Below are 24,681 nucleotides of genomic sequence, written 5' to 3'. Positions count from 1 at the left end.
AATAAAACAAGAGCGAAAATAAAACCGATGTAAGAATAAGACATACATTCATCATACACTTGCATATATACAGGGTGTATCATTTTAAGTGATTTAACTGAATATCTCTTAAAGTAAAAGAGATTGGAAAAATTGTTTCAGACAAAAATTGTCTGGTTTGAAGCTCCCATACAGCACAAAATATTTTTAAAATATTTTTTAGGAAGATTAAAATAATTTACAAAAATATTTTTAGAATGTTTCTATGTCCGCCAGATCATGTCAGAAAATATTTTCAAAAATATTTTTAAAAGATTGCAAATAAGTATATTCAATAATATTTATAAAATCTTTTAGAAATATTGCTTCGAAAAATAAAATATGTTTGACCCAATCAGCACTAATTGTTTCACGTTTAAAAGATTTTTTTAATATTTGAAAAATATACATCTTTACTTATCTTTGGAAAATATTTTGTATATTTATAGCATCGCAGTGGTGTTGGGTAAGCCTTGCATTATATTCATGGCGAAGACATGTGTCGCGAATGTTATGATTTTGCTTCGCCGGAGGCCTGCTTATTAGATCCCAACTAAAATTTACTTACGAGTTAGTCTTATCATTATACTTGCGCCGTCTAGCGGCGTCGCGGCGTCGCGGCGTCGTAGCGAACTAGCACGGAAAGATGTGCTACCGTGCATTTTTCTTAATTATTAAAAATATTTCATAATATTTCAAAAATATTTTTAAAAATATTTGAAAAAAGATTATAAAATCGATAAGAAATAAAAATATTTTTTAAATATTTTAAAACAAGATTATGATACAATAAATATGTAGATTTGAATTAATATTTCAAAAATATATTTCAAATATTTAAGAAAATTTTGCCTGGATGATAAACAAAAACATTTAGAAAAATATTTTTAAAAGATTTTTTAAATATTCTTAAAACTGTTACCACAAAAGGTTTTTAAGCCATTTTAAAATATTCCTAAAATCATTTTAAAATGTTTTTTGCAATATTTTTATAGAAACATTTAGAAATATTTTTTGAAAACATTTTGTGCTGTATGGAAGAGACATAAAAGATGGTGTAAGCCATATAAAGCTGATGGTGTAAGCCGAATAAAGCTGGTATTCTTGGCCCAACAATTCGTTGGCAAGCTTCTCTTTCGATTTCGCCAGTTCATTCAACTCTTTCATAAATCTTAATACTTCCTTACATCGTGGATCACCCGTCTTCAAGGTGATTGGTTTGCTACTGCGATCAATCACCGGTTTCACGCTCACGTTTTGTAACACTTTATTTGACCTTATCCTAGGCCCAGATCCTAACACTGGACTTTCGGGACTATCCAATCGTTGCCCATTCACACTGTCGCCCCGAGACGGCCGTTTGTCGTCAATTGATATCGTTACATGAGTAACGAAATTCTTGGATTTGTTTGGAGAAACTGTGTCATTGCTGTTCAATTTGATATGCCTGGATATCGATGATTTATTGTCACCATGATCCATTTCCATGTCCATATTCTTGTTATTCAATTTGTTCTTTCTTATTCGCTCTTCTTCCTCGTTAGAGTACACTGCGGACAAATCTGGATATTCAAATGTCTCCAAAATCTCATTCTCAATATTATTGATATTTGGTATTTGAATATTGGCATTCGTTGTGAATGCTGGATACCGCTCCAGCCATTCCTGATAGCCTCCACTCAGAATCTTAATCTTATTATGCTTTATACCAGGATCCCAATTCTCAAAAATCTCCTTCAATATTTTTACATGAACACACTGTGCCAGAGTCTCTTGCGTAGCATTCCAGTCTAGCAAAACTAAAATGTCTACGTCCATTGCCGATCGATTAAGAAATAATTTACACGCATACGTGCCTTTTGAAAAACATTTTATAAAGTGACAACCCAGTAACCTACAAGCAAAAATCCACCATAAAAAATTAATATAAATTAAGAGAGACCCGATAAAATTGAAAGATAAAAAATCATGGGAAAGATCGCAGGAAAATGCCTCGCTTACCCTTCCTTAATTTCATCCTGTGGGATGTTAATACATCTGTCCGACAGTATCATGGAACTTTCATAATGGGCCTTCGGCCTAGTATCAACGATCAAATATCTAATACCTATCTTTTGTATTAGATAATACAACTGATCGCACGATATAAATTGATCACTATCGCTACAAAGACTTATATATAAGGGTTCTTCCGTCGGTATTTCTGGCAATTTTAATCCAATGTCGCTATTCGGCGCATCTGATTCATTTGTGTCTACCTCCATTTTTTCCACCATTTTTTCCGTATTATTTTGCTTCATCGATTTAAGCTCATAGCGTACTTCTAATTTTTGCTTCATGTCTGCAAGTATGTTTTTCACTTCATTTATCTAGAATATAAACATTTATGTATTCCACCATCCGTACGACACACATCGGGCTGGTTAGTTGTAGAAATACAGGTACACTTCTTACCTGGTCGACGGTCATGTTCGCAGCATAGGACTTGCCATCCTTAACGCGAGTTCTCCTCAGCCACTCGACCGAGTCCAACCATCTCTTCAACATGATGTACGCGGTCTCTTCATCCCCTTGCTTCCTCGCTAGATTAGACTTCTCTCGCATAGCGGGGAGCCTCTGGTACACGTTGCGCGGCTCCTTACCCGCAAAATTGATCTTGGCCTTTTGCAGGAGATCATTGACGCAGGTGAACGTCAAATTCGTCGTGTTGGACATGCTGCCGGGCGTCGTGCGCGAGGTCGGGGGAGCCGCCCGGCATCCGATGCACACGGCGCAGTTCGCTGTCAGTCAAAGGGCAAACGTTAATCGCCTAATCTACTTAGAACCGCGAGACGTAGCAGCCCGGTGGCGATTCGGACGGAGACACGATATATCGCCTCGGTGACGTCGCAGGGGCGCGCGGGGATGCTATCGATCACCGCGCGTCGCCGTCACGTCATCGGAGACCTCTCGCGACGTCCAATAACAGACGGACTCCTGGTCCTCCTCGCGTGAATTCGCACTCCGAATTGCTCCAAATGACTTGGAATGACTTCGAAACCGAACAAAAGTACCTCACCACAGTATTGCCCCTGGTCCCCCGGTTTCCTGTGGTTCAAGGTGCGCCCAAGAATTGTAGATGTCAGCTGCGCCGAGAGGTTAGCTCGTCCGGTCGTGGATAACAAGCAACGTCAGCGACTCTTCTTCTTCTTTCGTTGGCTCCTGCCTCTTTTCAGAGGACAATACGGCCAGTATTTGCCACTGTTATACAAAGTCTGGAACACTGTTAGCGTAGCGAAGTCTGAACGGAAATACCAAAAGTTTAAGTGGAAACTAAGTCGCAATATTTTCAAAAATTTTTCCTGCCGGACAAAACACGTCCGAACAGGTCCACACACCACACACGTTCTGCGAATGGTCGCGTTCAGCAGACCAAGCCGCTCAGTAGCAGTCGAACGTGATTGGCTCTTACTTTTAGAACCAACCAATTAACGCAAAGTGTTGATAAGACGACACTCAACAGTTGTATCTGCTGAACGCGGCCAATGTGATGGATGACCAATGGTCATTTGCGACGTCAGCGACGATTGTCCAATACGGCAACTTCTCGCGAGGCAAGACGCACCCTTAAAGGGCCAATTTCACCAACCACAGTTAGCTTAACCGACGGTTAAAGTTAGCAGGATTGACCAATAGAAAGCAGGATGGATTCATTTCTATTGGTCAATTCTGCTAACTTTAACCGTCGGTTAAGCTAACTGTGGTTGGTGAAATTGGCAGGGCGAAATCTCAGTGTTTTGTCGCGCGACTTTTCGAAATGCTATTGGTCTACAGGATAGAGAATTCCGGAGAATTCGCGAAAACTTTATTATTCCTTCGTAGCTAATTGATATGCAATATTTGACGAATTTACTGCACGACAAATGAAATTATCAAAGAGAAAGTAATAGAAAATAATATGAGATATGAAATATACTGATAATATTGAAAATCTTAAGTATTAATTGCGTTTTCTAATTCTTTAAACTAAAAAAAAAAAAAAGATAAAAGTTAAGTTAAACCAAGATTAAAGTTAATCTAAATTTGAATACAATTTTTTATTAATTCGCCATATACTTATATGTTTCAGACTAACCCCATCAGGAAGAAATTTATATATTTTATCATATTATTATTTGTTTTATAGATATACTTATTATAATATAATAATAATATTTATACATACAAATATATTTAATTAAATTTATTTTTTATTAACAAACTGCGTAAATACTGCTCACTATGTGTTTGAAAAATACAAACGTAATTAGCCTGAAAATGGCGAATGGCGAATGATGTCATTAAAATGTTACTAGACACTCGATAATAGGTTTCGTACTGTGTCCGTGATCGGAGCACAGGTTAGAGACGTTTAAAAGGCGCTTCTTCTGGAGTATCGTACGAACTACGCTCCACTACGCTCCGTGCGATGACTCATGGTGATATATAGCAGCGATTTTTGGAACTTTAGCCTCGCTGAGACATTTACATACAAATATCGACCTCCCATAGTCGGATAGTCGTTTCAATATTCCAAAGCGCGTTCCGCCTGATACTCCACGCGTGTGCATCTTTTCACGATTGACATCGTCGCCAAGTAGCAGTTGATTGACAGGATGGACGTCCTGAACAAGCTTCGCAACACAGTCAGCAACACTATCAGCAATACCGTCCAAAACACAGCGTACGGTCTGTCGCAGCTGTCCAGCGTTCTACCTGGCAATCCAGTCACCAGGGAGTTCGAGGCGACCGCTCACGTTGCGAGCGCTGGCCCAGGATTGTTGTGGAAGATCTACAGCGGCTACAAGAAGTCCACTAAGCAAGAGGCAGCTATTTTCGTTTTTGAGAAGCGCATGCTGGAGAGATGGTCCGCCAGGGCAGATCGGGAGCTTGTGCTGGAAACTCTGAAGCGAGGCGTGATGCAGTTAACGAAGTTGAGGCACCCGCAGGTTCTGACCGTGCAGCATCCACTTGAGGAGTCGAGAGACAGTCTGGCGTTTGCGACCGAGCCAGTGTTTGCTAGTCTGGCTAATGTACTAGGTAGATGATAGATAAATTTTGCATTATCTGTTGCTTCTCTGTTAGCACATAAATTCTATACTGTTGCAAAGATTAAATTCAATTGCGTGTTCTATCTGAATCATAGAGATATAAGACTAGAGTGCGAGAGTCATATGCTAGCACATAAGAGGCTGCAGTGTAGGAGTAGAAGAAGAAAGCTACATATAGGCCTCTTCCGTCAGACAAAGACAGAAGGGGCCCATGTGCAGCTTTCTCTATCTATTCCCATATCGCTTTTTCAGCTTACTTGCGCATTCTATTCTTATATCTCTATGATCTGAATTCACTTAGTATCGACAATATTTACATATAAGATACATATTGCAGGTAATTATGAGAATATACCTCAACCGACTCCAGGAAACTTGAAAGACTACAAGCTGCACGATATAGAAATACGGTATGGATTGCTGCAACTGGGAGAAGGTCTGGCATTTTTACACGGCGATGTAAAACTGTTACACAGAAATTTGTGTCCAGAATCGATTGTTATGAATGTTCATGGAGCTTGGAAGATATTTGGTTTTGACTTTTGTGCCTTAAATCAAAATTCAGATAGTAAACAGGTACGAGCGTCGTCAAGTATATGAAGATAAGCATCAAGTATTAAGATAAGCACAATTGTTGGATACGTGATAAATTGAAAAACAATATGCAGTTATACCGTCTATATTTTATAAACCAAAAATAAATCTAGCAATTATTAAATTATGTATTTAATGAACTAAATATTTGGGTCAATTATTGTATTTTGCATTATTTTTTTAATTTCAGCCAACGTGGTCTTACCTGGAATATGATTCTACGCTCCCGGCGGTTGTGCAACCTCATTTAAATTATCAGGCACCCGAGTGCATATTAGCGAGTAGCAATGGACCACCTAGCGATATTTTTGCCCTGGGCATGCTGATATGTACGATACATTCCTCGGAACATCAACCACTGCTGGAATCTCACAATGATTTAGGAAAATGCCGACGTTTCTTGGAAAATTTCAAAGGAACTAATGTCTCGGCAAAGCTTCTTCCAATCCCCGAAAGTCTAAGAGATACTGTAAAACTCATGCTAAGTCATAATCCTGAATTGCGATTAGATGCTCATCAATTTATCAAGGTAGTTTATTTCGTTTTTCTTTAAGTAATTTATTTCATGTGAAATGCAAAGAAAAAAATGTATTTAAGATAATTAATATAAAGAAGGAATTCTTAAAATAATGATATTTACTCCATTGTTATACATTGTTGTAGATCGAATACTTCACAGACATTGGCGTTAAGACGTTAAATTATTTGGACAAGTTATTCCAGTGGGATAATCTCCAAAAGTCGCAATTTTACAAAGGTCTTCCACAGTTATTAAAACAGTTGCCACACAGAGTTGTGCTACATAGAGTATTACCTGCACTCTACAAGGAATTAGTTAATCCACCTATGATACCGTTCGTATTGCCGAGCATATTGCAAGTAATGGAGGTTACCGAAGTAGAGGAATTTCGAGAACATATCCTACCTAATCTAAAACCTGTTCTTGCTTTAGAAGACCCGCCACAAGTAAGCATGCATTTTTCTACAGTGCCAGTAAAGTAAGAAGATGTATAATATAATAAAAATAATGATAAAATATTTTCCGTGTAAATCGTATAAACTAATATGTATTTTTTTTATAGATTAGTCTGGTTCTTATGCAACAAGTAAATTTATTATTGAAATTGTGCCCCACGGACGTCATTAAGACCGACATAGTGCCTATGCTACTGCGTGCTCTGGAATCCGAATGGGAACAGCTCCAGGAACTCTGCTTATCGGCTCTGCCGAATATAGTGACGATGATCGAGGGACCAGTCATAAAAAATTCCATACTTCCACGGATGAAAAAGATATGTTTGTCACCGGGAAAGAAATCTACTAGTCTTGGAGTACGCGTTAATTGCTTACTGTGTCTCGCGAAAATGCTGCCGAGTTTCGATCGCTGGCTGGTATTCGATCAGATATTACCATTCCTTCAGGAAGTTCCTCATTCTGGCGAACCGGCAATTTTGATGGCTATTATAGGTAATATTTTTAAGATAATTTTACATTTATTGCAGTTTGTCCAATTTCGTTCCGAAAAAAAATTGATGAAAATATTTTTTTTTATGTTGCCAGGTATTTACAGAATGTTGCTTACTCACGGTAAGCTAGGTATGGGCAAAGAAATATTGGCAACGAAAGTACTACCGTTTCTGTTGCCTCTCTGCATAGAACAAAATCTTAGCATGACACAATACGAGGCACTTTCCACGCTAGTCGTCGATATGATAAATCGAGTAACCAGCGAGCATCGAGAGGCATTACGACAATTGGATGCGGTGCGCCGTGAGACGCAACAACTCGATCAGGCACTTTCTCAAGTGACGTCGCCCACTTTTATGCAAAACAACAGTCTAAGCGACATTAATCTATCGCCTCAAGTTCTATCCCCGAACGCTAATACTAAAACAGTAAATATTGAAAATGGATTAACCATCGAAGACAAGTACAGGTTTGTCTCAGCTATTTTCAAAAATTTCATATTTTACTCGACATACTAATTGCTATTTACATTGATCTCTTTCCAGATTAATTCAACAGCAAGAAACGCATCAAAGATTGCAGTCTCAATCTATGTTGACTCCTAAAGCTGCGCCACAACCTGTAAAGTCACAGCCAAAGGATTTAACTGCGACTTTGTTAAAAAACAATCTAGACGAATTAAATCTGTCTATGTCAAGATCGACCATGTCACAACCGGATTACTCGGCTACTAAAAATGCATATAAATATAACGACATTGGTCTAACGCAATCGCAATTTTTAACATCTCCAACGCTTAATTCGCAAACAACATTGAATAGGCCAATGAATTGGAATTCCAATGGAATGAACGCGCCCTTGAACTGGAATTCGCCACAATCTACCTTGATGTGGAACTCTGTCATTCCCCAGAATAATGTAAATTTTGCAGCACAACCAGAAGTTAAACCAAACTTAAACTTTCCTGGAACTATGCAACCTCTTTTGTCGCCCACTAATATGCAAACCAATACGAACAAACCTAATTCATCCACGCAAGATATCATGGATTTGCTTAGTTAATGGATTTAATTCTAATACAAAAGATAATGCCGTTTGGACATCACTGGTAAAGGAATCATATACCAGTACGTTTCTTTGTGGGTCTCTTTTTAAAATATTTTTACACTATGTCGTCAAGTTTTAATTGTTCTGCATAATCATTTCAGCAAGAAATGATTAATTCATGGATTAATTCATGGACATATGGATATACTGAAAGATGTGAACTGTTACTGAATTGTGGAGCATCACCAAATATATCAAATTATAAGAATCGAAGACCGAAGCTACAAAGTTTTGAAGAGAAGTTTCTAAGAATTGAACAGAATTGAAGAAGCCAAGTTGTTATTGCATTATCATTTTTGAAATTAGAAAGATGAAACAAAAGCGACAGCTACATCGTTAGCGATATGAAAACGCTGATTGTAAAAACAGTGATTGTAATACATATTCTCTCTTCTAGCGTGATTTCTGACAGCATTATCGAAGATGAAAGTCACGTTATATAATAATCGCAAAAAGAGAAATTAATCATCCTTTGTATCAGCACAAGCAATCAAAGATTGCAGTATTAGATGAATATTAAATAATTTTAGTGTATATTTTATATTGAGGCTGTTTAGCGTAAAGTAATTGAATTGCGGATCTTGAGAAATCTTGGAGAACAAAAAATTATTACCGAAGAAAAGGATGACTTACAATTAGCAGAATTAATATGCTTATACAATGTTTTTGAAAATTAAATGCTTGTTTTCGCAATATTTTTTTGTCTCCAGCACTTAAGATGTATGATCGGACATTATGCGGTCTTATATAAAACTTGTCATACGTATATATATTATATGTATATATATTCCATCTACATTTCTTATTTTAATAATGTTAATGATAACTAGAAAAGTCTATATGTGTTGTAACTCTTCTTTAAATTTTTCGTTAGTTCTGTTGTATACTTCTTGTTTTAATATTTATAAACCATTAAATAGATATATTTATAAAGATGTTCAGAATCGACAAATGCTATATAAATAGAGTGATCTTTCAGATAACATTAAACCGTACGCTAAGTATGAAACTAATTATAAGTTACTACAAACGCTAAAAAGTAGTAACTTATTTTAATGTGATAATAAAGTGGAAGTCACAGTCTTTTATACAGAAACGCAAGTTTTTATCGTGATTTAATTTGCCATACTCCCTACATAACGCTTCGATGTATATATCACTTGCCCGCAGGATAAGGAAAATCTTAATGTAAGAATTATTTAATAAAGATATTGCTCATTCAAATGATCCAGGATTGTGGACCGCCGTTTCCATTCTATATTACGAGATTTGTAATAACGTATCGTATGTATATATTAATCTGTAAACTGTATTAACATGATTATCATCTACTAACATCTAGTTTTATTGTAATATATTATCGTACTGTCAAGCTTTGCAGAAACAAAGTTTATTTTATGATATATTTCTGTATGTGAAATGATCAAGCGTTGTATATTACGAATGGTCAAAATAATGCATTTTATTCAAAATTCTGTGTATGCAGAGTTACTATACGTAAATCTCTACGTTTGTTACTGTACGTAAATCTCCTTAGTCCTATGTGCAATTGTTATTTTGAAGCAAGTGTATTTGTATGAAGTTACAAAAAGAATTGTACGTACATATTTATTTGTAATATTATCCTGGATCTGTTTGTTGTTTATTTCGTTGTTATGTGCGATTGTTAATAATTGCTGTTTGAGTCTAATAAAAACTGCTTGAAATGTTGCTGCTTAAACGCTTAAAATGTTTCAACTTATAGTCGCCTCTTCTTCTTATCCGTTAATTATTAATTGCATTGCAAAAATGTATTTTTAACAAAAACTCGATTTTATAATTATTATTTAGTTGAAATTCGTGTGCAAAGATTAATAATTTTTTATCTACATCAATATCTGCATAATTTCTATCATATTTTGTTGATAATTTGATATTATCATATTTTTCACATAAAAAGAAACAAGAGTTTGCGGAAATCATTAAAAGCTCTTAAAATTTTCTTTCCCTCCAAGTTATATTTCTTTTTTTTCTGTGCAATGGTTTTCCCTGCAATTGACTGCAAGCATGCAGTGGGAGACGCTGATCTACAACCGAAAAAACAAGGGTTCGCGTTGAAAAGGGACATTCACCCCATAGTTGTCGTTCGTCATAAAGAACAAAAAAGAACCAGCGATTCCTTTGTTCTCGGAACACCGCGCAATTAGGTTTCGGTAGACGCCGATAGCCGTGTGCGTGTGCAGCGGTGGAGAAATGCTGGAAGTATCGATTATTCAAGCTGTACTATCGTCGCCGCCGAGGAGGTGCAAGAAGAAGTGCCGGGATGAAGAGAATGCCGCCCCTACCGTCGAGCAGACAGACAATAAATAGGAATTAGATTCAACGTAGAAGAAAAAGAAAGGTTTTTAAATAAAGGCTGCACTCGTTAATTGGCTGAGGTATGCCTCCCTGCAACGACCCTCCATTCTCTTTCGATTTGCAGCTATACGAAGGGCTGCGCAGAAGTGGCTCGCGCCCCGGGAAGTTAAGCACTCAAACCCTCGTTTGTTTGAACATTACTCGCGATAATTACTCGTCGTGTCTCGTTATCCAATGATTTATTGAGGAATAAGAAATATGGAATTCTGCAGAGGATATTCGATCCCTTACGCACTATATTATGTCCGTCTTCAATCCTGTATTTATTTATTGAAAAAACGGGTCTTTGCAATCTTGTTTGTAAAAACAATAAGATGATAGAAACGACTGTACAGAAACAAAATTTGAAAGATTTTTAATGATTTCTGTTAGCAAACTTCTCTCTTTTCATATAAAAATATAGAAATATTAAATTATTAATTAAATATGACAAAAATTATATATAGATACCGAAAATAACAAAACTTTAAAAATATTCTCTTCTTTTATAAAAATATAATATTTCTCTGTAATATCTTCGGTAAAAATATTGCTAATATATAATAACATTAGTGAAATTAATTTATATATATAGGATAAATTAGACTAATTTTGTAGATTTAAACGTTAAAAACAAATTGTTTATCAAAGATAGAAGAAAAATATAATTTAAATTGTCTAATCTGAGATTTAAATCGATTTCCCTCAATCAATTTGCTTAATAATATATTAAAGCTTTTATATAAAATAATATTTTATTATACTACGTATTTATGATGTATCGCATTAATATTCCAGACTTCAAAGAATACCCTTAATATCATTAAAGGGGATAAAAGAAGATGTATACGTCTCATATCTACATTTAATGTACAAATTATTCTTTCTTCCCCTCTCGAAACATCATATCACATTGATCTTCCTACCAACACTATCCTTCGCTTCCTCAGCGCCGATATTGCTCAAAACCACTCCCGACTTTGGCGCCTTCGCAATCTCTCGCCTCTTCGCCGTTTCTTCGGATATCAAATTGCCACCCCCCAAGGCGAAATCGGTCTCGCGTTCCCGGCTCCGAAAACACGCAACGAGGTAACGTGCTATCACGTTATAGATCGGACATTCATTCATAGAAGCCAACCTTCTGTCATAATGCACACCCCTAAGGCGCACCCCGTCGAGCGATAAACGGGGGTGCTAGCGGGGGCGGCGACGGCGACGGCGGCATGGCAGCGGCGGCGGCGGCGGCGGCAGTGGCGGTGGCGGCGATTCGACCCCATCCGACACAGAGAAAGAGGGGTGGCCGGCGACCCCGGCTTTAGTCGCGATGTGCGCGTCGCCCCATCGCAGTTGCTCCCTGTTTCGCATTTCCGCGAGAGATCCCTCGCCGACGGGCAAAAATCTCGCGCCGATCACGTCGTAAATTTCTTTCCGATCTTACGGAATAATTCGAAACGAGGGAGAGTGGTAGTGATACCTGCGAACATTTCGACCAAACAGTTGCGAGGAAAGACAAATTGTTTAATTTCTGAACTCAGTTTCTGTCGATTTAGTGCTTTCAGTCTTTACGGTGTCATTATAGCATCGCGGTATTGACAGCAATTCTAAGAAAACGACTGAGGAATATGAAGAAAAGCGTTTATTTCTTCCCGTGTTAACTTGAAAAATGCACACGTCGCAGCTATGGACTTACTTTTAAAGATTTAATAAATAAAAAAACTCGAAATTACTTCTCGTTTACTAAAGAAAAGGGAAAAGGGAGGCGGGAGAGGAAGAGACGAAGTAAGAATAGTGTCGGTTTCTTAGAAGACCCGACTCTCATAAAGATCGTCGGCATTCTCCCTCGGCGGGAGGGTAATTTCGTGTCCGTCGGAGGGTCGACCCTCGGAGCAGCGCGGGGATGCGCGCGAGGGTGTTTGTGCGGCGTGGATAGGCGAGCCGGCAATTTCGCGTGTGGCTCTCGATATCGATTCTAGGAGGCCGCCGCCACCGTCGGAGTAATCGCGCACCCCCTTCGTCGTCCTTCGGTCGGCAAAACGGCCGCTCGTTGACATCGTCGTCGTCGATACGCGAAGGGGGGATCAATGAGAGGCAAAATCGATCGATCGGATCGGAGAGCCGACGATCGAATTCATCTATATTGTCCTTCCCGGGGCGGAAGAAATCTATATCGGTCTGTGATTGATCCAAAGAAGATGCGGACCGTGTCAGGATAAGAAACATTGCGTAAGCGAAGCACGTTGACTTTTAAACAATATAAATGTTGGAAAGACATCGCAAAGATGTTTCGAAGATATTTTATTTAAAATTAGGATATCCATCGAATGTTTGAGGAGCTTGAAAATATCTTTCACATCATGACTTCTATGTTGCTTTTAAAAAATATTCAAAAATGCTTGACAATAACTGATAATTGGAGATAATTGAGTATAAATTTCAAAGAATTAGTAAAGATAATTTAAAGATAAATAATAAATAATTTTAACTTTAAATAGAAGAACTCTTCAAATATATAAACTTATAATATATATGAACAAATATATAAACTAAAAAGTGACCGCTTGGCAGCATCTCATTGCATTATTAATTAATATAAAGTTAACTTCTATATCAAATTTTTCTTTTGTATTAGAATAATTAGAAAATATAATTGTAAATTAGACTTCAATTCAAGAGAAACAGTTAGTTAAAGACATAAAGTAATAAGAAAATATTAGTACATAGTTGTTGCCGTAATTTTATAATTATTTAAAAAATGTCTTCAATGCTTGATACAAGACTGAGATTTATTAATTTAATTATTTAGCAATTTTCTACCGAGATTCACAGAAATATCTTTAAAAAATTACCAAAAATTTATTTTACGCCATAAATCGTCGATGCATCTTGTGCATGTTTCGCGATTGTTACTGCAAGAGTGCTCGATGTTGCCCTATCGTCGCGCCTCCGGCAGAGGGGCGATGTTTATCTGTGATATATCAATGTTAATCACCACTACGCGTGTTCGCTGCGATAAGCAATGCGTGTCTGTCTGTGTGGGGTCGGTATTCCCTTTTGTACGCAACTACGAACTCATTATTCCAATTGCATAATCGATCCAAATACTTTCTACGCAATTCCGACACGTGGACCGTCCACATTGGGCACATCTATCATCCTCACATTATTACGTCATTATATAAGTACTTAAATGCAAATACAAAATAAATTCTTGCCAGTAACAATCAAGTACTACGTAATAAAAGAATTTTCTTTCTCTTTTTTTCTCTTGCACAGAGAAGAAAACTGAAATTATAAAAAAGTTACTGATGACATAAGTAATTCTCTCTTCGTAAAATTTGATTTCTTGCTCTAATAATAATTTCCTTGCTTTAATAATAACTTCATTTTGATCATGAACATAATAAATCAAAATTATTCTACAATATTATATTCTAATATCTATAATAGAAATTTTCTATAATAGAAAAATTACTTATTCAAATAGAAATTTTATTATATATCATATTTTTTGGCTTTTTAAACAAGAAATTTTAACAAAGAAAAGGTTCACACATGGATCGCGTTTTCTCGTAAATTAGCAGGAGAACGCGGTTAGTAAGAAATCTCGATAATAATAATAATAATAATAATAATTTCTTTGCTTTAATAATAACTTTATTTTAATCATAAACACAATAAATCAAAATTATTCTACAATATTATATTCTAATATCTATAATAGAAATTTTCTATAATAGAAAAATTACTTATTCGGATAGAAATTTTATTATATATCATATTTTTTGTTTTTCAAACGAGAAATTTTTACAAGGAAAAGGTTCACACATGGATCGCGTTTTCTCGTAAATTAGCAGGGGAACGCAGATAGTGAGAAATCTCGATTTTAACGAGCACATTTATGGAAGGGTCCACCATCCATCCATCCATTTTTGTTTCGCGTGAAAAGAATCCTCAGGGGGTTCGAGACACCCCGCGGAGACCAGTCAGGTCTTTCACAGATATGCGCAAATATTTTGTGAACATATAGAAGCGATATCGGAAAACGATTCAGACGAACATCACGTATATTTCTCGTAGTAGTCAGTTTTATAGTCAACTACTTAGTTAAAAGTTGAATATAAAATTGAATATAAACAAAAATGCTTTAAAAGTTATTAACGTCTTTCAGATAATGTCAAATCATTACTGTCTTCAAAATAAATTTATGAAAAACAAACTTTTCCGTAATTTACATTCAACAAAATACTATCTATAATAGAAATTATTTTAAAAAGTATTCAATATGCAATATAAAAATTTATGCAGAAGTTTATTGCACTTTATGCAACATGAGAAAATTGTGGTTTTCATTTCTTTTGTTTTTATTTATTTCACACATTTTAAGTGCGCGATGAAAATAGAATTTTTTAACTTTACAAATGTTAATTGTGCTATCTGTCTATTATTAGCCTTGCGAGTATCATGATAGACATGAAATATCGTACCCCCTAATGCGGTCGACGTCGTACACAGACGCGTACATACGTGCGTTTTCTGAAACGGTGCACGCTATAGGGACGCGGCCGATCGATACGGACGGGAAAGGACGATGCCCGATTTCGATTTCCCTCCGAGAAGCGATGCGGGGTTGCCCTAAGGGTGCAACACGTGCAATTATACGAGGCTGCAGATTTTCAGAAGCGGAACGGGGGTGTAAAATGCACGCACGCCGCCCGGTGACTTTGATCGTTAGCCCGAAGCAAAATTATGCCGCTACCAGCATTAACTTATTTGCATCTGGGAAGCAACTAAATCGACGATGTATCTTGCATTAATATATCGTTCGCAAAAATAAGATGTTGGCGATTAAAGCTAGATAGATTTAGCAAGAGTTTACGCTGTAAAATCATAAATGCCTAATCTTTTAATTATTGAGAATGTTTATTTTATATTAATTTAATCTTAATTTCTTAATAAAAATTAAGATTAAAATTAATAAATAAAAGTTATAAATATTTAGAAAATAATTTTATTTACCATGCTCACAATTATTGCGCTTAAAATTAAAATAATATTATTATTCAAGCAAAGAAATTTAAATTAATATCTGCGAAAAGAGCATTACATCATCAATAATGTAATCAATTTTTTACAGATTCCTTTTTCTTATTTGCACGAGAGAATAGAGATTTCTTAATTTCCCGTGTAAAAATTGATTTACGGATGGAAAATTATACTAATTGTAAGAGAATATCAAAAGTAAAATCATAAATGCTGTTAAATTACATAAAGTGTCTTAATATTTAATTTAAACCATGACCTCACAATAAACAACTTTTTGGAACATATAATGCCTGAATTGCATGTTCGATAGTTATCATTGGGGTTAAAAATATTTCAGGACCTTTATAGGAGCGTTTATTATTCCGACGTAATCTGGGTTACTCTGGTTTACTTTCTTTGAACGTAATCTAGTACGCTCTACTTTGCTTTAACTTATTTCATATCAGTAACGGTAGTCTAATTTATTTAATGACAATCAAACTTAATGCGCTTTTTATTATCCTTAACAGAATAGAGACAGAGCAGATTTGTTACATTTTCCGGGGCACCGAAATATCTCGGTTAGGCCCTGGCAGTCATCAATGAAGAGCCGGACATGAATTGGACATCCGAACGGTCATCATTGGGATTATTAATCATCCTTCTCCTGAGATGCGGTATTAACATTAAAGATTTTAATTTTTGCATAGACGTATAAGAAATGCAACATTGTACTTAAACAAATATATGATATCGTACCACAATAATGAATAACACAATTGAATGAAATAATAACTATTATTTAACTATATATTAATTATATTAAGTTAACGATTAAAAATGATTATTAAGATTAAAAGACTGTCCATTCTTATTAATTTAGCTTTAATCGTGGACGATATAGAATCCGCATTTTTTAAATTAAATTATTAATTCCTAATTATTTAAATTAATTAATGGTTATTGACTAACGCCTCTAAAGGAAATATTGAACTTTGCGCAACTTTAGATGTTTGTGTTTACCGGTTTCAGGTATCACAAGATCGATGACAGACGCGAAGGAGCCGATACTATTAAAAGTTGTTGCTCCTCCGTCCCACACGGCTTTGTCCGGCGATGTAACCGTTTTTATCTTGGACTCGGAAAAGGAATCCTCTATGGTATCCACAAGTACTATGTCCACCAACGCCACAAATGGCATAAAGAAAGACGAGAAAGAAAAAATCGATCCGAAGAAAGATGGAGTTAGCGCGGGTCACGAACCGCTCGTGCTTAGGTATGTAAAAAAATCGTAAAACTTCACGAACATGCACGGCATCGCGACGCCCTGAAATGTTTAGCTGTTTACACGCACCCCTAAATAATCGAGCATTGAAATGAACTAGACGACGTTAAACCGTATTCGTAATTAAAAGTATTTGCAAAACAATTTTTATAAATATTTTGTCCAAATATAAATAAATATTTCCTTTCTACTTTTTGTTTCGAATTTCGAAGAATAAATAAATTAATTTAATACTATCGATGCGATATCGTATAGTAATATAAATGATTAGATTAATATGTATATCGTATCTAAATTTCGTGCATTAATTTCAGAGTGCTATACGTCGATGGCCTCACGTCGGAATTGATCGGTGATTTCCCTCTGGATACCCTGCCGCATAAGAGTGAGAATATTTCTGTGATAATACCTTGTGGTGTCTTCTCACGCGGCGGAATTTATACACTACGACTTCAGTACAAGTTCTCAACCGTGGCTGCCAGATACAACACTGCCATTGCTGGGCTGCCCGAAATTGAGGTCAGTATACTCCTTCAACTATCAAATTATACTCCACGTAATCATGTTATATCTTATTATCAAATAGATAATTAATTTAATATACAAAACTTGAGTAACAGAGTTAATAATAACAGCATAATTTGTTATGTTAAATCTTTAAAATTATTGACTATTTCTAGCAGTCATATTATAAAACTTTTCTTTAGTAGAAATTAAAAAAATTAATATACCAGGCAAGATAAAATTTAAGATCGATAAACACTATACGTTTATTACACATAAATTATACATAAAAGTCGAAATCCATTTTTCTCGAGATTTGACTTTATGTATTTTTTCGGGAACGTGAAAGAATCGTGAAAAAAATCTTAACGAACGTCGTATTTATAATATCGGTGTCTCATTGTTTGAAAGTGTTGCCTAATTGAAATGCAAAACGTATCCAGATGAGCAGTGCCTTAGACGTAAAATGGCCAACCCCTTCTCTGCTTTTGGAATCCCAACACTTCGGTACATATCCTAGCCAGCCGGTAATAGCTACTATAAAGTACAACGGAATTTCATGTGTACCTGCCAACGGTGTTCCGGTGGCAGCTTATATTTTGCAACTCATATATTGCGGCACGACCGCGGCCGCCTGCGATCCACAGAACAACGGTCGCATGCAAGTAAGCGCCACGTTTGATAAAGGGATCGTGTCGTGTGAAACGCGCGAGAACGTCGCGAAATTCAATCCCTTACGTTCCTCGAACTTTCCTTAGGTGCTCTATTACGAGGAAATAAACGGCTTCGCCTCGCCGAAGATTGTCAAGTTGAAATGCGAATTTTTCGGACTGGCCGGAAATTACGCGCTCAGATTAAAGGCCTCGGACGTCAATCCATCCGCGCCAACGACCAGCGCGTACATTAAGGTAATTAAGTTTCTTAATTAAAATAATTGGAGCATGGTTGCGGAAGGTAATAATTATGGAAGTAATTACTAGAGCATAGAAGGGTTAATATCATCACACGCGCTTATTATATATATAAATTAAAACAATTAGTTTACATATGTAGGTACATATATGTAAACTAATTATATATATATATGCACGTCTGTTTTACTCGCAGGTGGAATGGTCCGACGAGTTTAGCTTCAACGTCCACGCGAGATCGATCTATCCTTGCGAGGGATCGGCGGGCATATCGGTCCTCTTTCAGTACCCCGCGTGCCGTCTTCAGGGCGATCGCGTGCGCGTTTACGGCCGCCTGCGAGCGGACGTGAGTTCCCTGGCGCCGCCGTCCGCCTTGCACTACGTGGCGGAATTGAAGGCGGCGCCGGGCAAGCATTCGCTGAATTTCGACTGCGATATCTTCACCGAGAAGTTCATCGAGTATTGCTTCATTTACGTGAGCCAGGCGATCACCGGCGCGATGGCGGAGGTGAAGCTCGCGTGTATACCGACCTTCCCGCTTCTGGGTGAGTGGACATGCAAACGCTTAAAAGCCGGGTGCCTCCCGTCCCCGACAGATTTACCGCCTCGTAATTCACCTCGAGAGATCGCGCGCTGCACGTAGATTTTTATCCCCTTAACGAGCCTCGCGATTGCTCACCGTTTGATGTAGGTCAAAATAAAAGACGTGTGCGATTGTTTTCGGTGAAATAAAACTGGAGCATAAATTAATTTCGTTCATGACTATACTGTTAATGATATACTGTTACGTTTTCTATATTTACTCTGACGAGTTTTGATTTGATCCGATTCTATTCATTAATCACTAAGAAAATAAATCGCGCGTGTATTTTTATATTTTCTTTGAGCGGTAAATAAATTAATTCTCACAAAAATGATTGAAACACGATTGATTGAAAATTTCTCGACTGCAGACGATATCGAAGATTAAGAGATTGCGAAAAAGCATGCGTGTCTCATTAAATTTCAATTTCTTTAAGCAATTTTGAGCCGTGACAAAGTGCTCGACTTTTGAGACACTCTGTACATATTCTCCTCCCTACTCATCTTAATTATTAATGCAGAAAACGACGCGGCCGGTTGGGGTCCTTGGAGCGCGTGGAGCCCTTGCAGCAGCTCCTGCGTGGGTGGCGTTCGCAATCGATATCGATTTTGCGACACGCCACCGCCGAAATACGGAGCGAAATTCTGTCAGGTGAGTTTTAACGGTCGACAAAATGCAAAATACGTGGCAATCGGATCAAACAATGACGCGTTTGCTCGAAAAAAAAAAAATAAAACAGGGAAGAGCGGTCGAGACGGAATCCTGCGGCGGCACCGGCAGGATCGATTTCCAGGAGGCGTGGAATACCGAGGGATGGGAGTGCCGACACGGAACGACATTAGCGGCCGCGAGACCGGAAGTTACGGCACAGATCGGCGCGCAGTGTCGGTGTGGTTGCATTATCAATTTCGGCGATAATGCCTTGAATAAGATACTGGCGGCAAATACCCAAGCCTGTCCCGGTCGTTCCTTCTGGCTGCTGCAGGTAAATCTCTCTCGCGCACATTGTTCTAATTATTTTAAATACAACTCGAATAATCTTATATTCGGTCAATGAAAAGTAATAGTGCTTTATTTATCTTCGGCCTATAAGATACCTATAACAATAGATCTCGATTTGCGTAGGCAAAATCGGACTACATAATCAGACTGCATTTGGATCAAACGCAGTTTCCCTGTCCGGGACAATATTTTCGTGCTCGCGACGGTGATTCGCTGAGCGCGGAACTCTTGACGGATATCGCTTTTGACAAGGTTGCCCCTGTGACGGGAACGATATTTTCCTCGGGTCAAAGCTTGCTGCTCGAATTCTTTAGCGACGAGCACATTGCCTCGGGGAATTCCTGCGTGGGTGGTTTTTTGGGACACGCGAGCACGTTTCGTAAGCGTTACTTAACATGTATTATATAAAATAAAATTAAATCTAATATTTTAATAGATATATCTATATTAAATATATAATAATAAATATGATATGAGTGCAACGAATTATCAATTACATAAATCACTGTGTACTTTTATTTACATTGTTTCCGTACTCGTTACAGTCGTTACTGTATTCGATGCAATTTACGTAATTGATATTTTCAGAAAAATTGTATGAGAATAAGACGTCGGCTTCGCTCCCTTCGGAAACGAATTCCACCCTCACTGTTGAGCAATGGATCTTCTGGGGACCCGCGCATCTAGCAACAGCATCCCTTTTGATACTCATATTCTTTATATCTATTTTTCTAGCACTACAATTTGCACTGAAATATAGGAAGTATCATATCGCGGAGGACTTGGATACTCTGAGCGAGCACTCCGGTGAGTATCTGACATAATTTCGTGTATTAAAAGATTAGGCATTGATTATTAAGAAGTTAATGTCGACAACAAGCGCAAATTGTACAGAATAAAATTAATTAATATTAAAACAACTAATATATTATGTGCTACATAAAAACGTATTAGAACATAAAAACATAAAAAATTGATAAATTATTCAGGATGTAGCGATATGATGGTGGGCCGAGCGAAATCGATGTCTTCTACGACACTAATTTCGGAAGTCGCGTCCCTAGTGGGACTACCAAAGAAGTGCACACCAAGACTGTCGAAACGCAAAGCACCTTGCGCGGTGGAGGATGGTTATGATAGTTCGGAAACTTTGGCGGAGTAAGTGACAATTTGGACTTAATAAATTAAGATCTTATAATATTTTGATATATGGAGAATTAAATATTTTTAATTCGATCGTATTTATATATTTAATATTTTAACATTACTGAGTATTGTGCAATTTTGGTTTATTCATTCTATGAGAGAGCTATCGATTTATTGAATATTTTATTTGCAACCTATACCAACCACCTGTATTCTATTCTAAGGTATACTTTTGATATAATAGATACGAAGACGAGACCAGCTTGAGCTCGACCACCTTGAAATTCCGAGATAACGAGGAAAGCTGTACGGAGAGGAGTGTAATACCGAACAAATTGCACGCCGATGAACCACCAGCGACGGTATCGGCTATTATGGCAATTGGCCAGCCGGAAGTAAAATATGCCACACCAGTCAAGTAAATATAATTCTAGAAATAAAATTGTTTATTTATATAATTCATTAAACTTAATGAAGAAATATTTTATATAATATCCATGTCAAAATGTAATCTCCGGCCACGTTTTGGAATGCCTCCGACAGTCGAATGGACAGTTTAATAGTTTGTACATTGCAGATTACGCACTCTGGGATCTGTCAGTCCCGCGAATAAATTGACGTCGGGCAACACGACGAGATGTCAAAGCAGAGCGAGTATTACCGACAGCCCGCATATTGCAAGAATTCATCGTTACACGTCTAATCCTTTGCAGTCTAAGGTAGAGATCTATAATCTGATTGCGTGTATTTCACTTAAAACCACACAGAAAAGTAGTTAAAACAGGATCAAGAAAAGAAAGAAGCTAGATTATTCGTCTAATTAATAACGCAACAATATTTTATCAATATAATGTCTAACGTTAATTAAATTTTATTAAATCAATTACAATATAAAACAAACAATCTCAAATAATTACTCAAATACAAGTGAAAGAAATGTAATGTTATTCGGGAAAAATTCAAGAAGAAGGTAAACTTCAATTTTAACTCGACATTTTGCGCTAGAAAAGTTATTTAATTACTGCGACCGAAAACTGTTATCAGGATTCGTCGACGAGCAGTCCATTATCGGGCACGTCCACGTTACGCAGCGGTAAGGAGACGAAGGACCGTCGAAATCGCGAGCGACTGCTACAAGGGCCCGGTTCGGAGTTCAGTCTGACAAATCCGGAGACGGATATGGAGATCGACTATTACGATTACAACGTCGCGAACGCCGGCGCCGCGCCGGGCTCGTACTTAGGTATGGATCCAGCTTTTCTCCTATGGATACCCCCGTTGTCGATGTCCGAGGATTCTCAAGGTCCGTCTACGGATTGTCCGGATTGTTTTCAAGGCACGACGACGAGCCCGGCGTTGTACCGACTGCCGGAGAGCACTGAAGGCGCGACCCTGACCCCGGCCGAGTATCGGCGTATGCGACATCAAATCGCGTCTAGCGTCGAGGAGACTAGACCGAGTCTCGAACAGCAACGCCAAGACTCGACGTCCTCGTCGTCGTCGAGGAACGATTCGTCATCGGCTAGCGTTCTGTCCGAGGATAGCATCAGCGAGAGCAGAACCACCAGGCTGAACGAACACCTACTGCCGATCCATCGGATCCTGGAGGACTCTAGGACACGGGTCAGCGAGGAGTCTCTGTGTAGTCAACTTGCGATTGACAGGACTATTCCCAATCGTCTTCACGGCACTAAACCTGATCTCTCCCAGGAACAGAGCGCTGCGAGAAGCAGTCGGCAGGACAACTATGTAAATATCTTCGACGGCGTCGTGGCGAAGGCGGAGGATAAATCGGAGAAATCGAGGCAGGCCTTCAAGAGGCATCCCGAAGAGGCGGTACTTCATTACGGTACTTCGAGGCCTCACGTGAGTCAAAAAGCGAAAGATGTTTCTCAGGGCGACAAAAAGAACCGCTGTTTCAAAAACGAGAACGCGCCTAAGTTGTCTAGCAAGTCGACCAGCTCGAAGACTCAAGGATACGCGGACGGCAAGGACAGAGGTCCTCAGAGTGTCAAGGACGATCCGAAATCAGACATTGTTCTGACAAACTTGAATGTGAGCGGCCCGTGCAAGTACCGAGACTTCACGCAGTTCACGCAACCGCGCGAGATCAATAAACTCTCGGACTGCACTAATATTCCGATGATTGAGTTCTCGGGGCCGCGATTAAACTCGCCGGCGGCGACGCGAAGACTGACGACGGACAACCTGAACATCAGTCTGTCCAAGAAAGAGATTCAAAGCCCGGATTATGGGGTCGAGAGCGACATGAAGACGGAATCGCGCGACTCCTTCTACGACTTGATCCGCGAGAACGAGGACGGTATCAAGTTCGCGGACGACGACGACGAGTATATCGATAACAGAGCGAATCTGTGAAATTTACGTTGTAATTGCTACATATGGGAGCGCAATAAAGATTATTGCTATTTTACGGCTGAGAATATTGTATCGGTACGACGACGTTTTGGGGGAATCTGACGGGACATGTTTTGACACGTTAAACGTTGTTATATTTAGCAATCATATGAATAAATCTTCTATTACGTGCAACGGAATGACGTAATATTACAAACGTATTGTACTTTCTAGTCATAAGACAAATTATGAATTATGATATGATTGTAGACTTTTTTTAATTAATAATGATTAACGTGTCAGATCGTATCTCGATCATGTATAATTCTTCTCTAACACGGAAAAAGACGGAAAAGCAAGTATAGCTGCTGTAATCGCTATTTTTGTAAATGTGTAAAGTATCTTGCACGAGAAATGTAAATATGCTCCGTCCAAATCATATTGAAATGTAGTTATTGCGAAAAATTCGTAACCCTGCGTCAAATACCTCGCTATTCTTATACTTCACTCTATTCTTGATTATATATATTTCATATAGACTTTTAAACGAGCTCTTTGCATTCGCGATCGGAATATCGTACAAGTTAGGCAACATTGTCAATTAACTGAAAATTAGATCTTGTCATATTTTTATCGCCCTGCTAATAAAAATCTCTGAAATACTTTTAGATTTACATACAAACGCGACGCACTAACAGTTAATCGCTCCATATATTCGTTGTAATTTCTGTGATATATTGATGTTCTGTGGAATTACCGCGTGTACATACATATAGAAATAAACATTTCTCGTATATAACATATACAGACAGTTTCCCACCAAATTATCACAATCGCAGGAGAAAGAATTATTTCGGTATTAAAGGTAAGTAAATCTTTTCATATAGCAATATATAAAAGTAGAAAAAATTTATCTTTTATCATAACAAATATCACATATATAACTTCAAAGTACCGCCGCAAGTCAAAATATGTAATAAAAGCTCAAAATACCTTATGAGTCAGCGTGACAATTTACAAAGAAAAAAAATTTAAAGAATTAAAAATTTCGAATTTTACATTGTATAGATTTTTACTTGATTGGTTGTCACAAAGTTTCTACATTGACGTCCATATCTTGGGGGCGTTCGGCGTATCAACAGCGTCGAGTTTCACGAACTCGACGATAATTAACTAGTACTATAATGAAAAGAATTAGTCGACTCGAAATCGTTGGCTCGTAACGATCAATATGAGAAT

At 37.6% G+C, this 24,681-nt stretch overlaps 3 protein-coding genes across 4 annotated transcripts; 2 read left to right on the top strand and 1 right to left on the bottom strand.

Moving 5' to 3' along the window:
• Window positions 1-1,063: 1,063 nt before the first annotated feature.
• Window positions 1,064-3,396, bottom strand: LOC112468409 (ubiquitin carboxyl-terminal hydrolase 8-like; the record flags this gene model as incomplete). The annotated part of the gene is made up of 3 exons (XM_025037562.1): window positions 2,473-3,396; window positions 2,020-2,387; window positions 1,064-1,912 (listed from the first exon to the last, which is right to left on the bottom strand). Coding segments are annotated over exons 1-3 (1,478 nt in total), but the record flags the coding sequence as incomplete, so codon positions are not given.
• A 964-nt stretch (window positions 3,397-4,360) lies between these two features.
• LOC112468410 (SCY1-like protein 2) lies at window positions 4,361-8,372 on the top strand. The gene is made up of 7 exons (XM_025037564.1): window positions 4,361-5,076; window positions 5,425-5,663; window positions 5,872-6,210; window positions 6,345-6,647; window positions 6,764-7,148; window positions 7,242-7,617; window positions 7,694-8,372. Exons 1-7 carry the CDS (start codon window positions 4,653-4,655, stop codon window positions 8,208-8,210), a joined length of 2,583 nt encoding a protein of 860 aa, XP_024893332.1. The 5' UTR covers window positions 4,361-4,652; the 3' UTR covers window positions 8,211-8,372.
• A 3,591-nt stretch (window positions 8,373-11,963) lies between these two features.
• LOC112468411 lies at window positions 11,964-23,518 on the top strand. Of its 2 annotated transcripts, XM_025037566.1 has the most exons (16): window positions 11,964-12,854; window positions 16,184-16,330; window positions 16,686-16,929; window positions 17,253-17,457; window positions 17,886-18,107; window positions 18,201-18,350; window positions 18,550-18,898; window positions 19,457-19,587; window positions 19,676-19,921; window positions 20,062-20,317; window positions 20,527-20,745; window positions 20,928-21,096; window positions 21,329-21,502; window positions 21,662-21,803; window positions 22,129-22,327; window positions 22,421-23,518. In XM_025037566.1, the coding sequence occupies exons 2-16, from the start codon at window positions 16,270-16,272 to the stop codon at window positions 23,461-23,463; spliced, it is 3,810 nt and encodes a 1,269-aa protein (XP_024893334.1). In that variant the 5' UTR covers window positions 11,964-12,854; window positions 16,184-16,269; the 3' UTR covers window positions 23,464-23,518. The 2 variants fall into 2 exon arrangements, with proteins under 2 accessions (XP_024893334.1, XP_024893333.1); XM_025037565.1 differs by having other exon boundaries at window positions 22,129-23,518.
• Window positions 23,519-24,681: the final 1,163 nt, after the last annotated feature.

This window comes from Temnothorax curvispinosus, unplaced genomic scaffold (assembly GCF_003070985.1).
Source record: "Temnothorax curvispinosus isolate PA1 unplaced genomic scaffold, ASM307098v1 QBEX01018451.1, whole genome shotgun sequence".
Lineage (NCBI taxonomy): Eukaryota > Metazoa > Arthropoda > Insecta > Hymenoptera > Formicidae > Temnothorax > Temnothorax curvispinosus.
The sequence above is the reverse complement of the archived record's forward strand: the minus strand, read 5'-3'. Positions and strand labels throughout refer to the sequence as shown.

Bases quoted from the DNA above. Each gene is read 5' to 3' on its own strand.
- LOC112468411 (XM_025037565.1), top strand. From the start codon at position 16,270: ATGAATTGGACATCCGAACGGTCATCATTGGGATTATTAATCATCCTT. The intron at 19,588-19,675 runs GTGAGTTTTAAC...AAAATAAAACAG, and splicing joins ACGGAGCGAAATTCTGTCAG to GGAAGAGCGGTCGAGACGGA. The intron at 20,746-20,927 runs GTGAGTATCTGA...TAAATTATTCAG, and splicing joins TACTCTGAGCGAGCACTCCG to GATGTAGCGATATGATGGTG.
- LOC112468410 (XM_025037564.1), top strand. From the start codon at position 4,653: ATGGACGTCCTGAACAAGCTTCGCAACACAGTCAGCAACACTATCAGC. The intron at 5,077-5,424 runs GTAGATGATAGA...TACATATTGCAG, and splicing joins TAGTCTGGCTAATGTACTAG to GTAATTATGAGAATATACCT. The intron at 6,211-6,344 runs GTAGTTTATTTC...ACATTGTTGTAG, and splicing joins ATGCTCATCAATTTATCAAG to ATCGAATACTTCACAGACAT.